The sequence below is a fragment of the Strix aluco genome, chromosome 8 (assembly GCF_031877795.1).
Source record: "Strix aluco isolate bStrAlu1 chromosome 8, bStrAlu1.hap1, whole genome shotgun sequence".
Lineage (NCBI taxonomy): Eukaryota > Metazoa > Chordata > Aves > Strigiformes > Strigidae > Strix > Strix aluco.
The window spans coordinates 290274-308477 of NC_133938.1; the positions used below are offsets into that span (position 1 = coordinate 290274).

At 42.6% G+C, this 18204-nt stretch overlaps 1 protein-coding gene across 1 annotated transcript in view; it reads left to right on the forward strand.

The window, feature by feature from the left end:
* The first annotated feature begins 418 nt into the window (after positions 1 to 418).
* SLC44A5 (solute carrier family 44 member 5) overlaps positions 419 to 18204 on the forward strand; it is an 89311-nt gene continuing 71525 nt past the window's right edge. The window contains exon 1 of the mRNA XM_074831722.1: positions 419 to 641. Within this exon, the coding sequence (XP_074687823.1) occupies positions 605 to 641 (37 nt within the window). The 5' untranslated portion in view covers positions 419 to 604. The remainder of the gene's footprint in view (positions 642 to 18204) is intronic.

The following is an 18204-nucleotide window of genomic DNA, read 5'->3' on the forward strand; positions in this document are numbered from 1 at the left end:
CCGGGGGCGGCGGCTCCGGGCCCGCTTCCCGCCAGCGGCAGAGCTTCCTGGCTCGGGGCAGGGGCACGGCGGGGCGGGGGGAGAGAAGCCTTCGCACCCCGGCAGCGGCACGGCCGCCCCCGCCGGAGCCGATCCGCGGGGGAGGGACCCGCGCTCCCCTCAGGCAGCGCCTGGCGGCGGGGCGAGGACGGAGACCACCCCCGCCCCCCGCCGCCGCGGACCCCCCCCCCGCGGTGCAGCACCCGCTGCCAAAGTTGCCGCCGGGAGCCGGGCCCGGGCGAAGTTACCGAGGCGCGTCCGGCGGGGAGGGGGGGGCCCGTCCTACCGCCCCTGCGCCGGCCCCGCTGCCCGCGGCCCCCCCGCCCCGCTCGGGCACCGCCCCCGCGGGCTCGGCGCAGGCGTCGGCCGCGGAGCCGTCGGGACGGGACGGGCGGGTCAGCGCGGGGCGCGGGCGGTGTTCGGGGCGGCGCGGAGCGGAGGGTGCCCAGAGCTGCCCGGCCGCCGCCGCCTCCTCTCATGCCTTCACGGCAACAAAGGGCGCGCTGAGCGGCGGGCGCAGGCGCCGGGCCCCCGGCGGTGCCGGCGCGGAGGGCCCCGGGAGACGATGGCGAGGAAGGGAGAAGCCTCCGCGCCTCTCTACGGTGAGAGCGCGGCGGGCGCCGGGGCCTCCCCCCGGCCCATTCGCACGGCGGGGCGGGAGTTTGCCCCGCGGCGGGTGGCGGGGACAGGGCCCCCCGGTGAGGGGGAGCCCGCCGGGGCGCGCCTGGGCCGTGCTGCGGGGGGGGCCGGGGCGGGAACCGCCTCCGCGCGAGCAGGTGTGCGGTGGCCGCTTTGTCCGCGCTGCTGGGCGGGCAGGGCCGCGGGGCTGGCGGCTGCTTCCCCGGGGCTGTGGCGGCGGGCGGTACCGGGGCCGGGAGCCCGCCGAGCCGGCCGCACTGGCGGGGTACTGGCGGGGCACTGGCGGCTTTGGGCGCAGGGTCTGGGGGCTCCGCGGGCGCCGCCGGGGTGCCCGGCCGGGCCAGCCCCCGGCCCTGGGCGGATCCCGCCGGGCGGCGCGTCGGGGAAGGTCACCGGGGCAGCGCCGCATCCCGCGCTCCAGCTCCGCGCTAATTGCTCCTGGGAAGCTGATGTGGTTGCGACAGAGGACACGGGGCTTGCGAAGCTTCTTTAGCCCGTTTGAAGGTGTCGCTGCAAAAGCGATTTCCTCTTCCAACGTGCGCGAGATTTCCATGGCAAAACAAATCTGCAGAATGAGCAAACCCCCTTAGAAACAGGGGCTCTTTTCTGAGAGTCCCGAAGGCTGCTGACATTGGCTGGGTTGTACACATGGGCGAAGCCTTGGCATCGGGGCGTGCTGTGTGACATGTTCACAGCTCGAAAAACTCTATTTTATAATTCAGCTCTATGGTCTGAACCGTGGTCTGGCTAAAAGAAAATTCACAGCTTGGCTTCCTCCCAAAAGGAAAATGTAAAAAAAGCCTTTAGGGAGGGGAAAACAAGCCAGAAAGGAATTAGAGTGTTTCAAAGGTGAAATCTGAATAGGTGAGCCTGAACTTCTGAGAGAACCTGTTCCTACTCTTACGGAATTCAAATGGTTTTCCAGGTTACTGCAGAGGGAGTAGGCCTAGGACCATGGATATTCAGCACTGATGGTAGAAAGACAGGCATGGAAGTATTCTTCTGATGGAAGAGCAGGAATATGGTGTTCAGAAAGGCGAAATACCTTCTTAATAGAGTCCAATAAGTGCTAGATATCTTCCTCACTTGCCATTTGTAAGCAAGAATGCTCTGGTAAGAAAGTCATGACAGGAAGTACAGAGTGTTGTATTGTCATAATACGTTAATTTCTTCATTTTTCAAAGCATGTTACTCAGGTAAGAAGGGCTGATCCTTTAGTTATGCAACCTGAGGGAGGAGAGCAATGTATCTGTAATCAACTTGTAGTTCTGAAGAATTATTCTGACTAGAATTCTGTTTTAACTGTTTCATGTCATCAGTGTGTTTACTTCCTTTTATCTCATTTGCTTATGTGGATTTCGTTAGTGGTAGCGTGTATTGTGTTACCCCATTTGCAGAAATCTTGAGTAATTAGTCTTGTATGGGGAAACAAGGTTTGAATTCAGATTTGGTTTCCCTGTTAGATCACATAATGTTAAAGACTTAGAAAAGGAAAGTGCAGCATTTCCAAATTCAGAATGCACAACGTGGTTTTCCTTTTAAATTAGGTTGCTGTTGTAATAGTTACTCTCTTGACTTTGTCTCTGCCAGTAACTGGTTATTTATTAGCCCACAGGTATATTTTTCAGAGATACAGGCATCCTAAAATTCTCTCCTTGGAATCTCAAGGATTCCTCAGAGTTCCAGCATTTATAAATGACAAAGGCAAATTCTTCTCAGAAGTTTTGGTCTTTTAACTTGTGGCATCAATCCAGTTCTTTAGAAGAGATGAGTCAAGCCCATGGTTGACAGCTGACGTTAGGGTCCGTGAACAGTTCTGTAACTACCTCAGATTTCTCTTGGAGGTATCTAGTATGCTATGAGATGACTGGTTATTATCAGTTAGACTGACTGCTGGGAGCCCAAGGTATGGGACAGAATGGTTGGCTGCTCATGTGAATATGGCTCTGAAAGGTTTTGATAAGCCTGTAGGCATTTTGAAGCCTGTTCCTCTTCAGCTCTCTCAGTTTTAGCTGTGTTGTCTGTCTGCGTGCATGTGTGAGAAGGATCATAAATTCATCTTCGTAAACAAACTTCTTAGTGATTCCTTAAGTTCAATCTTCGTTGGGATAACTGTAAGCTGGCTCCAGGAATTGCATCAAGTTTTTTCTTAAAATGGGTTAAATACGAAGGTTTTGTCAAGAACAATGACATTGACTTTATGAGGGCCTCTCTCTCTAGCAGGGAACTTCCAAATGACAAAAACCAAAGTTCTTTCCCAACAGGAAGGTTTCCACTGAACCTGAGGAGGCAAAATACTCATTATTTCCTTTTCTCATTACAGCTGTTTTTTGAGGTTGTGGGATCTTTATTTTTTAACCAAAGTAGTATCTTCTTTCATGGAACTGCAATATTAAGAGCTGTCATGTGACTGTTGAAATCAATGGTAAAATTCTCTTTGACTTCATTGCAGAATCGGGCTCTTAGCAGTGATTGTACCATAAGCAATTGCATATAGCAGTGAACTGTAGTTCAGTTGTTAGCTTACAAATCACTGAGCTCCAGATGGGTGATGACTTTGTCTTTAAAGAAAGCTTTTATCACTATTTTAAGAAACATTATTGAGAGAAAGTATATGAAGTGTCAAATTGTATTACTTTCGACTCAAATTACTTGGCTTACTTTTTTGTATCTGCATATTTAGATCCTCTCTAGGAAGAACTACTTTCCTATGATTTCTTTTGCCAGTAGTGGGTGCAACCAAAGCTTGAGTATAATTAGGATTCCTAGTTACTGCTGTGAAGTGATAATGTCAGGTTTTTTACTAAAAAAAAATTTTTTTCTGGTAATATTTTACTAAAAAAAAATTATTTTCCCAAGTGGAGGAGGTACTTCTGTTTACCTTGGAAGAGCTTTTGATGAGCTATGAAACTTTCTATCAAGATCTGTTATTTCTTGTAGCTTGGCCTGCATTTCTCTTTCTTGATTTCATGCAGTCACATACATGTACCATGCAGGAAGGGCATCCTCGATCTAAGGAAAATAAGCTATTTAGCCGTAGCAGTGTCATGTGATGTGGAAGCTCTTGGCTGTGACACTGCTGCAGATAAAGCCTCCTTAGCTCCTGCTGGTAAATCCTTGTGTATCATGTTATGTAATTAATTTCACCTTCTGAGGTTCAGATTTCATACCTGTGGAGTACATTCATATTAAAGCTGAAACTTGACTTAACACTTTATTCACATTTGAATATACTCAGAAGCATTGGAAGTAGGTGGAACTCAGATTCAGATGGTTTAAACCTTTCTTCCTCTGACATAAATTTGGTCCACTTCACCTAGGATTTGCAGTGCATGTTTTAGGTGGGCTGGGCGAGGAGAGGATGGAGAGCAGCCCCAAGGAGAAGGACTTGGGGGGGTTGGGGGGTGGAAAACTGACTGGGAGCCAGCAACGTGCGCTGGCAGCCCAGAAAGCCACCCGTGTGCTGGGCTGCACCCAGAGCAGTGTGGGCAGCAGGGCGAGGGGGGATTCTCCCCCTCTGCTCCACTCTGGTGAGACCCCCCTGCAGTGCTGGGTCCAGCTCTGGGGGCACCAACAGCAGAAGGACACGGACCTGCTCGAGCGGGGCCAGAGGAGGCCATGAAGATGCTTGGGGGGCTGGAGCACCCCCCCTGTGAGGACAGGCTGAGAGAGTTGGGGTTGTACATTGGGGTGGAAGTGACAGAGCAATTTTAGGGCATTTATGTGGCTGCTGTTTCTCTCGTGACTTCATAAACATAAAATTAATGCAGCAGGGGACACATACAAGACCATCACGCTTTGTGTATGTGAGCTAGCTTTCTAATATCTCAAAGTATGAGGAACGTTTCTTCCCAGAGCAGAATTGGGCTCTAAATCAGGTGTCTAATGTGGAGATGCGTCTGCGTACTCTGAGCTGTATGACATATTTATTACTTGTAGTCAGGAAGTTCATGATCATGTTGAATGTTCTTATAATGAGTTTGTTTTCTTGGAATAGATAAGACATAAAGTATATATCATAATTCACTGAACATTCAGTGTGGTATCAAGAAAGAATTAGAATTGCAGTACGGATTTGTTTCATTTTACCTTTTTGTCATGACAAGGTTTTAACTCAAATTTCTCTCTAAAGAAGTCAATAGGAAGTTGCACCCCAAAACTTTAGGAAGCACAGGACTGATAATCCTGACTTTTTCTTATGCATATTAAATTATAATATTAGAGGAAAAAATGAAGATCCCTATAGAACTGTGTGAGAGTGAACAGAAAGGTTTGTGATAGCTTTCTAGATAAATTACAGTCAATCATGTAAATATGCATTTCAGGACCATTTAAATACATATTTTCATAATCCATACTTTGAAGACTTTAAATGCACATTATTGACTGCAATAGGGTATGATATAAATATGTATCTAGACAGTGGTAAAGACATTTACTATTTTTATTGGACTGTGGTGACTATCTCTATTAATGGGTATTTTAAAAAAATGTATTTACCCAATAGACTAGAGGCTTTCTGAACAGCAGTGTGATTTATTGTGTATTATGGTAAAACCCTGATTACAAAGATGACTGGATGTTCTTAAGTTTTTTGTGCAGTTATGGTATTTCAGAAGCATCTGTACTTTGGTGATAGTGATACCTTTGTGGGATTCCTACATTGTGCTGATCTCGGAAACAGTTTAAACATCTTTTCCTCATTTGGATTATCATGGAGAATTTTATGAGATGAACTTGGATTTATAAAGCTAGGCCTATTCTAAGTTTTTGCAAGAGGTCTTCAACAGATCATTGATGAGATGCGAACAATAACTCAGTTAAATTTACAGACATCTCCTTTGATACAAGTGCTTACTTTATTAATATAAGTAGCTGAGTTGAATTCAATCTATCTTCTTAAAACATGCGAAGTACTGCATACCAGAAACGGTTAGGTCAGTAAAGTGAATGGGCAATAAAACCACCAGGGTTTAGTCAATACAAAGTGCTCATCTAGTGGTCTAGTACTTCTTTGTATTTCTTGAGCCAAATTAATTACTACACTTTCCAGTCCAATTAAGATTCTAGAGTATGTGAAACCATCCAGGCTCTGATTTATCATCCTTTAGAGCCCGAGTCTTGTCCTTCTTTCAGCTTATTGACTTAAGCTGAGCCATTCTTGGGAGTAAGGTATTGCTCAGCCATGAACAAGGATGATGCAATCAGAACATCTTTAAGTAAGGAGATTAACTTAACTGTTATGCATGGTTATACACTAATCAGTTGATTATTTACTGCTGAGCGGTATGACTGTCACTGAGCGGTATGACTGTCACTGACATTACCCAGAAAGAAATAGTTTAATAAACTAGGCTTCTTTATGACTAAATAAACTTTTTTATGTCTTTTGACAAACAGGCTATTAATATGTAGTTGAAGAAGGAAAATTCTCTCTGCCACCATACAATTTAACAGTGATGTAATGAAATCAACTCTAACCATTGCACAGTCCTCTGTCAGGTGGATTGGAGCAGTTTCTGATATGAGCTCCAGGAAAGTGTGGGTGTGTAATGGAGTTGTCATGCAGGAGGAGATAAAGCTCAAACCCCCTGTTTTTAGAGGAACTCCCTGCGTTATCAAAACGAGGCTTTACATACATGTATGGGATTTTTAAAGCCTTTAGTGTTCTTATTTCCCTGGGCTATGTGCTCTGAAAAAGGAGACATTGCACAGAAACATAAAGCATAACTGTTGCAGTTAGAATTAGTACACTTACCATAACTTAGTAGTTTTGTCAGAGTTAGTGAATCCTCCTGTTTAGGAATCCATTGATATTTCTCTGCATCAGGGTGCCGAGAGCACGAATAGGTCGTTGGCCTGACCAGTCTCACCTGGAGCTTCCACCCGTGTCCCCTGACCAAGGGTTCCCTTGGAGCTCAGGCTGGTGCCGGCGGTTCCTGCCTGAGCTGTGTCCTGGGGGTGTCTGTCCCTCATCTTCTTTCTGTGCTGGGTGGGCCCTGGCCTGTTACCCTGTCTGGCCTGGCGGTCACTGAACTGTCAGTAGGACCTGTTGGTGTCACAGCTTCGCGTGCCTGCCTCTGGTGCTGCAGGGTGAGCTCACTGCACAGCCTGTGTTTCAGGCGGCCCGGGGTCCAGGCTTGCCTTCCCTCAGGAAGCAGTCCTGCTCTCGCTGTTCCTTGACACTCTGTAGTCTGTCTCCACATCATTTTGTCTTCTCAATATGACTGTCAAACACTAAAAGCTGATCCTTTTTGAATTAATCGACATTTTGTGCATTTGCCACAAAGCGGTTGTTCTTACAAGTTGATTAAAAGAAATTAAAGAAACCTCTTTATAGCAAATGCAGAGACACTAATGGTTGTGTGAAAGTGAGACTTGGCATACCTGTTTGACATGTTTATGTTCTGGTGTGCTGGCAGTTAAATATCTTCAGGTGTTCCATCTCTCTATTTTCTCTCTTTCAAAATCAGGTACAGTCTTAAATGTAAAATAAAAGCAAAATATAGCCCTGCCTATTTTTCCCTCATGCACATACAAGTGGTATACCTGTTTACAGATTTTTAGAAGCCTAGTGGAAGTCTTGAAGACAAGAGAGGAGGCTCCTTCAATCAGAAAGCAGAGAAATACACACTACCTTCAATTTGTCCAGCTACAGCTGCATAAATAACTGATATGTTTGTGTTTCAGTGGGCAGTCCTGACAAATTAAAAGTTTCATCTTTTTAATTCTTTCTTCCCTTTTTAGTTCAGGATGGCTTACTGAATTCAGTCCCAAAACACTCAAGGTTTTGTCTATCTTGTATTTAGAAACCCTTCCTCACTCTCATCCCCCCAAGCCATAGCTCAGCTGTTCTAGCCTTTCGTGGAAAAAGAACCAGTGTTAGGCTTTAGACTGTTGCTTAGGTTGGGGTCTGGGTTTTTCGTTCTTTTCCTTTTTTAAATACTTTATATCATTAGGGTGTCTTGCTGCTTTAAAAACAGTATTGCAAGAGATGAGAGAAAGAAAGGCCTAAACATTTTTGCATGCTGAATGTAGTCATTATGCCACAAACTGTATCTCTGGTCCTAGTAGTACATTTCAGGCCTAGTTAATCAGAACTTTCTTGGAAGCCAAGGCTTTGAAGTGTATTCCAGGACGTGCTTAGGTCCCTTGCCATCGCTGGACTGTCGTCTGCTGTCTGCCATCTAGAACTTCTCATGGGTTTGGGCTGGAAGAGTGCACTTCTGTACTTGGGAAGGAAGATGGGTATTTACAGACCCACGGAGTTAGTTCTTACCAGCATCGGACGGGTTGGCATTTAGGAGAAATTCTTAAAGGTGCCCATCCAAAGTGGTAGATGCATTTAGAGTGTTGTTTAGTTCTTGTAGCTTCTCTTTTGCATATTGTTTTTTATAATCTGTCATTGAACTAGTAAAATACAGTATCAACATAACTATTTTCATGCTTAAAATTCCTGGGCTAGAGTGTCAGCTCAACTCTTGTTGTAGCAAATTTGTCAGTGTTTCTCAGAATGAACACTAGTGAAGGTGAGACAGTTTTCATAATTATTTGGCTCATTAGAGGTGCGGGAAGAGACAGGAAATAAAGAAAAGTTTGGTGTCTTATACTACAGTTGGTCTGTAATAAGAGAATGTGCTAATCTGAAAACCCTTTTTGTGGGCAAAGAGGAAACACACCTTATATATGAAGCCAAGAATTCTATTGTTAGAATAATTAAAATCCTAATAGTCTAATCCAGTGATTTTTATTAGTTCAAATCTAGTTATTACAGAAAAAGAGTAACTCTATGCAGAAAAAAGTCTCAGGAATAGTTACAGTTAAATAGAGTTTAAATTGTTACATTAATGCTTCTTAGTTTCTATCCCCTTTTCCTTTTTCCTAGAGATGGAAGGTTCATCCTTCCGTGGGTTACAGTAACTCACCCCCCGCCCCACCAACTTTAGGATGTGGAGCAGCGATGGAAGGTTCATCCTACACTATATCATCCTCCAATCCTGTGTTTCTACTTTTCAAGGTCTCTTCTGTCATACCAGGCCTGTATTCCTCTACACTGCATCCTTGTGTTAGTCACAAATATCTCATTCTACACAAACTATTATCTGTAAAAACATGGTCGTGTCATACCGTAATAAGCAAAAATGAAACAAATTAGCCATAATCACTGGGTCAGAAGAAAAATTGCTGTTACAGTTAAACCGAATGAAAACAAACCTGGAGGTGATTTAGTAAATTCAGTAACTGATCTTCACTTGGATGTGAAAAAAATTGCTCTGCATTAGCGCCTGAAATGCAAAAGCACACAACATTCACAGTTGCTTAACTGTGTTTACCATTTATTTTTTCCTGTTGCTAGTACCTGGCTTGGAGGCAGTCAGATTTACAAAATCTGCTAGTGTGAGTACATAATTTTCCCTAGCAGCTGGGTATTATGTCAAGGAGACAGTGTCTCATTAATGACTATTAGCCTAATACAGTAGTACAGAAACATCTAGCAGGATAACGTAAATTAAGCTGACTTAGAACTATTAAAGCACATACACATAAGAGCTTTTCTGTGAGGTTAGGAGCAAGGTGTGTTGGATGAAATATGACTCTGCTTTGTTTAATATGATGAAGACAAACACATCCCCAAATTTGTTAACAACCTTGTTTTGTTACAGTGAAGGCTAAGCAAAGCATAATGGCTGTGCATTGTACAACATATATAGAAGCCTGGACAGTTAGGTTTTCATACGTAGTCTTCTGCTGAACTTGTACTGATTCCTTTGAAGAAGGTGTTTCAATCATAGGTTGAGGAAGCAGGGAAGAAGTATCAAAAAAATCCGTGAAGACAAACAGAATAACCTTTGAAAGTTCCTTCCAACTTTCTTTTCTATGTTCACTTATTTGGGAGGTGGTCAAGTCTCAGCAAGTTTGAGAGCTGGAAGCCCCAATAAAAAGCAGTGTTTGTGTGGGATGCCTCTATTCCTGTCACCCTTTGCAGTGTTTGTAGCAGCTCCTGGTCAAGTTCAGACACAGTAGACAGTATTTCGCCTTGGGTCAATATTAATTGCTTAAAAATTCATTTCCTCTTTCCTCTTGGATAGAGAAAATAGGCAAGGTGGGAGATCTGGCTCATAGTAGTCATTGGACTGTGCTGACCTAGATGAACTAATGGGATCTCATTCAGGTGGTGTGATACACAGGACATAAACTGGGAAAGCAGTGACAAGCCTAATAAGTAATTACTGGGAAAAAACAGGTTTATTGTAAACCAGTGTTTTACTTTTGCTAGAATGACAGGAAATAAATGCCTGGCAGCTATTAGAGTTATATAGATGTCTTAGAGATCTAAGTTTTCTTAGGCAACAAATCCCAAGAGTAACTGAGTATAATTTTGGACAGAAGACCTGTGCAACTTAAATTTTGTGATAATGTTGTTGTGTTTTTTCTTTCTTTTTTTTTCCTTTTTCCTCCATATTGCTCAGTCTGAATTTGTTGGTACCAAGCTTTTATGATCCTGGAATACCAGTCTCTGGAATTCACCTCTCTCCAGATATAGATAGAATACCTTTATACCCACCATTCTGAATAATAGAGCTGCAATCCATATGAAACATCAGGTTTGTGGGTTTGTTTTCATATCACAATAATCTGCTGTGGCATTTCACAGCATCTGGACTGCTATAGGCACCCATAAGTAAAAGTAGCCAGGAGGAAATCTCTCTAGTTTGTGGGATAATCCCACACAACCTATTGCTGATGTAGAAATTCAGTGCTGTCCGCATGCCCATACAAATTATGGGGAATTTTTACAGCCAGGGATGGGATGCTTCTGACTGTTCCTTCAAAGGAAAGGCCACACAGCAATATTTGCGCATTTCCAGCCTCAATCCACATAAGTGAAATCATCTTTTCCCTGCTAGATTGTGCTGAAGAGAGCTGCAGCAAGTGACCACGCTCCTTGAGTGTACTCTGTTGAGCAGCCACTTTGAAGTCAAAGCTCTTTTATTGTACTAAAACCTGAAACCGTGCCTTTGATTGGCCTCAGACTGCTGCCAAGATGAGGAAGTTTGGCCTAAAGAGATCCTCTCCCTAAAGATGTAGGTGGGTTACTTCTCCAGCAGGAAGTCCCATGCTTGTACCTGTTTCTTAAACCAGGAGATAATCTGTTAACATACATGGTTTAGTGTGTGCTTCTGATGTGATAAGGGTGGGAACCTGTTTCTGCTTGAGGAGCATGTGTTGCTAGAAAGAGGAGCTCTAACACATGGGTGGGCCAGGACTGCTTAATTATCTCTTCTGCACCGCTGATAATACATAGAAGAAAGTAAGTGTCTTTTTCAGGTTAACAGGTTCCTGCTGGGCCAATTGCATGCAGAGCAGCTGTACTTGTACAGGCTGATGTGCCATGGAATCTGGTAGCTGAATTAGTATCCTTCATAATCAGTGTAGTTTGAAATAAATGAATATGCTGAATAATAGCTCTGTTACTTATTATTTAAGATTATCTGTACTGGATGTTACAGTAAAACTAATTGTTTTTTTAATCACTTATATTTTTCTACAAGAGTTAGAATTTCTTGGACGTGATCAGGTTGCTAAAAAACAGCTGACTAACAGTGTAGCAAAATACAGTATTTATTTTTAGATTTTTTTTTTCCCCCAGCAGAATGGTAAATAGTTCCTATGCTGTTGCTTTGCTCTGTCTGACAAAAGGCAATGAGATTTATCTGTGAATAACCCTTTTTGTTGGTTTCAGTACAATGCAATATCTGTGCTAGCATCTAGACAACTGCTATAAACAGGAAAATGATAATAAGTGCTATGTGCCTGTGACCAATACTCTTGAACTCTTGTAATATTTACCCCATAAGTAATGTAAAGGTTTGAGTGGAATTTGTGATATAATAAAATGCTTAGATACATACATATATATGTATTTAGGAAAATATGTACAGAATATGTGCATACATATATATTTCCTTGTTAGCATTTTTCTGGCATCTGTCCAGGTCTGTACTACACCTAGACAAAACACTAGTAACAGAACTATTACAGCCATGAATACAGAATTTCATTTAGAAAGCAAGTAACATAATATATGCCTACATTGTATTTCTGTTGGTGTAGTTCATGCTGAATAGACCCTTGCTAATTTATGCTGATGACTCTTCACAAATGACTGGGTGTTGTGGCAAGAAGAACGTAACACTAGTACAGCCTCTTGCCACAGGCTTGAGTCTGGCCACCATTTTGGGACTCCAGTCCTCCAGTCTGAGGGACAACATCCATCTCAGCAGCTCTCTTGAAGCTTATTTTGCAGTTGTAGAGAAAATAATAAAAAGAGCTCAGCTACTGGAAACTGCCAGCTTTTTTTTTCTGATTCTTTTGTACCAAAGGGCTTCCCTTTCAACTAAGGGAATAAAAAAATTGGTAGGTAGTGAGTGGTTTGGGATACTGAAAAACAAAACAGGAAGAGAAATCAATGAAGGTTTCTTAACAAAACCAACCCCAAAGCAATTGAATCTGTAACTGGGGGTAGTAAACAAATAAACAAACCCAATAGAAGTCTGAACCATAAACTATAAATGAAGTTGTATAGTACCCCTGGAAATGTGGCATTGCAAGCACAAGGAAATAAACCCCCCAGCTTCCAAGAGCTCTTTTCCAAGACTTTTCCCTGTTATGTGCACTGTAACCACTGCTGGAAAAAGATATATGAGAAAACCTATGAATGTTGTTTATTTATGCTCTATCTCACTCAAACGTGTAAGGAAAATATAGTAAGAAAGGACGACACAGTAAAGGAGCAATTTGGAGAAGTGTTTCTTTTCTCCCCAAAGAATGACTTCTGTTGATGCTGGCAACTGCCCACAACAGCTGCATTTGCCAGTCAAGCTGGGAACTCGCATCCATGCAAGTATCAAAGTGGAATTAATACTTTCTCTCTGACAGTGTTAGAACATCTTAGCACTTGATATAATGTCAAAGTATAAACATCAGTGTTAGGAAACCTCAGTGGACTCACCGAACAATCTAAAGTGATGTTGGAATTGACCTAGAGTAAGGGCTGACAGACACACAAGCTAGTTCACAGCCTCTCCTGCCTTTCTTGTCTATGTCACAATGCATGTAAGCACATGGGTTGAGAAGAATTGGAGATAAACTGTTTTGCACATTGGTAATCCAGGAGATCTCTGGTAACAGTAGCATTTTTCTGAGATGGATCTGCCACCTATCTTGGAGGTTAACGGTATGCACCTGATTCAAATGGCCGCACCTGATCTGTGTAAAAATCCTTCATGTTTTGAGATTTTTTAGTAAAAACTATTAAAAAAAAAAAGTAAAAATATTCCAGCATTATGAATACAGTCTCTATGGCTGACTCTATGCTAGTAGAGTAAATATGGAAGTATGCAGGCTCAAGTTCTGGCGTGCAGTTGTCTGTATCATGTAGCTGTTAGGACCTTCAGTAGCAAAGTTCTATGATTCTATCATTCACTGATGGATTATTCTACAAGGAATTAAGAGATATCCCTAGATCAGCTCTTGTCCTTATGGGTGGTTTTAACTTCCCAGATGTCAGCTGGGAACATCATACAGCAGACACAAGCAGGTCCATGAAATTCCCAAAACACGTTGGAGATAACTTCTTGGTGCAGGTACTAAGGGAGCCGACTAGGAGAGGTGCCTCCTAGATTTGCTGTGTGTAAACAGAGAGGGACTTGTGCACCAAATGGTGATTGGTAGCTGTTCTTGGTCACAGCGACTGTGAAGTTGTGGAGTTTCAAAGAGTTGTTGACAGAAAGGAAACTGCCAGCAGAACTTTGGCCCTGGACATGGGAAGAGCAGACTTGGGGCTGCTGAAAGAGCTGGTTAGTAAGGTCCTCTGGAAATCTACTTTTGAAGGCATTGGGGGTCCATGATGCTGGTCACTTTTTAAGCGCTGTCTCTTAAGAGTGCAGGAGCAGGCAACTCCAAAGTGTGGGAAGTCAAGCAAGCAAGGCAGAAGGCTGGCTTGGCTGAGTAGGGATCTTCTAGAACTTGGGTAGAAAAGGAAGTGTATGGACATTGGAAGCAAGGACAGGCAATGCAGGAGGACTACAGAGATGCTGTTCACCACTGTACAGAGAAAACTTGTGCAGCCAAAGCTCACTTACCATTTAAGCTGGCCAGCACTGTGGAGGACAACAAAAGGGCTTTTTAAAATATGTTAACAGCAAAAGGAGGATCAGGGATAATAGTGGTTTGTGAGGTTGGTCAGCTCACAAGTAGGGATGTAGACAAGGTGGAGACATTTAACGCCTTCTTCGTCTCTATCTTCAACACTGATGATGGGCCCTGGGACCCACGGAGCCCTGTGTTGGAAGACTGTAACTGCGGGGATGATAAACTCCCAGCTGACCCGGAACTTGTTAAGAGACTTGCTGCTCCAGCTGAATGTGAATGAGGCTCTGGTGCCCAATAGGATTCATCCCAGGGTACTGAAAGAGCTGGCTGACATTATTGTGGGACCTCTCTCCATTATTTTTCAGTGGTCAAGGGAGTCTGGAGAGGTCCCAGTCAACTAGAAGCTGACAAATGGTGTCCCAATTTTCAAGAAGGGTAAAAAGGAAGACCCTGTTAATTACAGGCCTGTCAGTCTCACTTCAGTGCCTGGTAAAATTATGGAGAAGGTTATTATGAAGAAGTGTTACTGAGAAAACACTTGAGAGGCGATGCAGTCATTGGTCATAGACAGCACAGGTTCTCAAGGGAATGGCCCTGTCCAACCAACTTAATTTCCTTTTATGACAAGGTCACCCATCTAGTTGACCAGGGGAAGCCAGTAGATATGGAGTTTTTTTATTTTAGTAAAGCTTTTGATACTGTCTTTCACAGTATCCTTCCGGACTGAATGTCCGGCATGCAGCTAGACAAGTCAGTAATATGTTGCGTGAATGGCAGGTTGGTCACAAAGAGTTATAGCAAATGGTGTGACAGCAGGCTGGCAGATCTAGGAGGAGCGGCTGAGGTCACTTGGCTTGTTCAGCTTGGAGAAGAGAAGGCTGAGGGGGGACGTCATCCCAGTCTACAACTTCCTCAACCTCCCCCTTGTGGAGGAGGAGATGCTGAGCTCCTCTCTCTGGTGACCAGCAATAGAACATGAGGGAATGGAATGAAACTGTGTCAGAGGAAGTTCAGACCAGACATTAGGAAAAGGCTCTTCACTGAGAGGATGGTCAGTCCCTGGAACAGGCTCCCCAGGGAGGTTGTCACGGCACGAAGCCTGTCAGAGTTCAAGGAGCATCTGGATGATGCTCTTAGTCATATGGTTTAGTTTTAGGTAGTTCTGTGAGGAGCAGGGAGTGGGACTTGATGATCCTTATGGGTCCCTTCCAGCTGGAGATATTCTATGATCATTAAGACTCCTCACAGTAATCCAGAGCTTGATTACTTGCAGGGTCTGGTCCAAGGCCCGTAGTATGGAAAAAAAGGCGGAATAGGGAGAAATCCTCCAAAATCCAAAAGGACCTGGTGGTGATGTTCTCTTAACAGACAGTGAAGTTAGTGATGAATTTGACTTTGTGGACAGAATTTTCAAATTAAACCAAAATATCTCAAAGGTGTGTAACTACCAAACTTCATCATGCTGCCCTAGTTTATAGGGGTGTGGACGATGGAAATGTGGAGGGTCAGTTAATGTGTTTTTTTCACCTGTTTTTTGGCTTTTAAGCTGTTGGGTCAGTTCAGTTAGCAGGATCGGTTAATGATAATATTACACTCAGTGTGAGAATGAAAACCCATTAGATCTGACTAGTCCTAACAGTCTCTAACTTGCACTAAACTATGTTGTCTTTAACCATTTTCTCTCATATTCAAGGGCAAAGTATAGTTATATGTGAGTGCCAGAGCTTTGTAATTACATTCTTTAGAAGGCATCCTGCAGTGAATTTGCTATTAAGTATTTAATTTGCCTGTAAAATAATGGCTGAGTCGTAGCTGTCCAACTAAATAGGAGCAACTTAATGGCAGTGGTCCTTAATATAGGCTGCTATATATTTTAAAAGATTCAGTTTTCTCTTGTTTACAGTTAAAATTCTGCTTCTATTAAGTGAAACTGAAAGAGGAAGTGGTTTCTGTTCTTACTGTGCAAGCCATTGAGCCCCTACTTATACTTTCGTGTGCTACATTTACATTTAATGGCAAGTACATGTTATGTTATCTTCCTCTGCTGATTCAGTTGCCGTACAAAAGCAGTGGCAAATTACTTGCAGCTTCCTCCTGCCCATTTGAGGAACCATCTCTCAACTAAATGCTGCTAATGTTACTAGTGTAGATGCTTCTAAGTAATTGTGAGGTTGCATTCCTGCAAGGATAAAGAAAGTTTATGCAAATTATTAGTATAGATGACAAGTTCTTGTCCTATAGCTGCTGTCATTACAAGCCTCTGTTTTGACATCATCTGCGACTGCTGCGCACCTTGCATCTGGAGTGTCTGCTTTGTCTTTCAAGATTGTGTTCATCTATGTTCTATGGGTCTTTTTGTTACAAAATGACAGTTTTGCTTGAAAATACAGTTCTAGTTTTTTGCCTGCTCCTTTCCTCTGTTTTAGAGGAATTTTGTGAACTTTCCTCCCTACCCTCACTGTACTGGTTTCAACATTACGGATCTGACCTACAGCAAAATAAAAGTGAGTGAAAGGCAAGGAATTTGATGTTTTCTTCTGTGTTACATTTGCATTGTATATACGTCACCATCAGAACTATTTTTTTTAAAGGTAATTGCAGGTGGCCAAAATATAATCATATATAGAATACAAGATTTCTATCAGGATGAATTCGTACTTGACTTCCAGCTGTGAATTCTCTGTAATGCATGATTCTTCCCTCTAGAGAAAACTGCTGTTTTCTTTTGGCAAAACCTCAGTAGTGATAAACATTGATGAGCAAGTTGTTGGAGGTGATTTTGTTGATTTGTTTTGCGGCTTTCATAGCACTAGGTAGAAAGCAGTTTGCAGCAGATTTTCTATACAGCTGAAAGTTATTTGCAAATCTTTTCCAAATCTTCTGGTGAGTTAAGATGCTGAATCTGTAATAAAATAAACATTTTGGCTATGAGAAAAAAATCTTCCTTTGAAAGCACCGAGTGTGATGAATGTTGTCATGGATTGTCACATTAGAAAAAGATCAGGAAATATTTAATGGGTAAAGAAAGCCTCTTGTTTTCATCACTTAGCTTTTAATGACTTGTGTGTTGCTCAAGACAGGAAAACTTGTAGAATATGTGAAAAGAAGCTCACACTTCAGAACCATTTCTCCAGTCACTTTTCTTGAACAAGTAATACACTCAAAGCAATTGTAAATGTAATTGTACGGATGCAACTCTGACAAAGTATCAGAGTATCCCAGAAATAATATATCTTAATACCTAATGATACCTCTTGTTTGGCTTGATGTACTTGTTTCTGGTGATGCACTGTGCAAAACAACTGAAACACTAAGACTAGAAATATGAGTAGGATGGAATGTGAACTGTGGTACAGATTTTTGCTTGAATTTTCTAGTGAGTGGGCAGTATTTAAAGGGGGGGGGGGGAATCCAGACATGGAGGTAAATAAAATGCCGTCTTTTTAATTCTTTAAGTCTGAATGATGGCTTTTATGCATATTGTGAAAACACATAATTGCTTCAGTGTTCCAGCATGAGTTGGATAACAGCTAAAGTAGGGCTTATCAGGGTAGGTATCAAAATCATAGTGAGGGAGATGGTGACCATGTCTTGACATAAAATAGTTGGCAAGGCCATAGCTAAAACCAAAAAAATTGGAGATAGTCAGAAAGCATAATGACGCAGGCCAGTAATACCCTGATTACTTCCTTCTCTAAGGTGGCGCCTTCTATGTCATAATGGCTTTGCATGAAACTTGCTCAAATACTGTAACCTTTCTGCAACCGAAATAATTGTAGTTTTCTCAGATTAAATTGCATTTCCTAATTCCAGTAGCATTACCTGCTTTATGGGCTATTTAGCAAAGAACTATACTGTGCCTTCCTCTAAAGCCTCATCCTGGTCTTGATGTTAATTCAGCAGAATTTTATTAGTTCTTTGATAATGTTAACTGCAATTTAATATTTATTCACTGTAAGGGTAATCATTGCATGAGATTAAAATAGAGAAATGAGATTTGTATAAATTTACTTCCTCTCAAAATGATTTAGGCAAATTGCATTTCTAGACAAACATGACAAATTGCTGATATTTCAAAATACTAGGATGTGAATACTAGTTGTATAAAACATTTTTATGTCTAAGGTTGATCAGAATGAGAACCTGTCCAGGAGCAGCCCTGTTGCATAATATGGCACAGTAGAATGACAATAAAAATGTGATTAGGAAAGAGAATGGAGAAGAATTTGGAATTCAGGATGGAGGATTAACTAAGGACATGTGAAGTAGGAAAACGAGGATTGAAGGACATATGGTACAGAAGGAAAAGGATTACAGGCCCTGGAACATTGGACGTCACAGATCACTGGAATATAAATTACGAATCCCTGC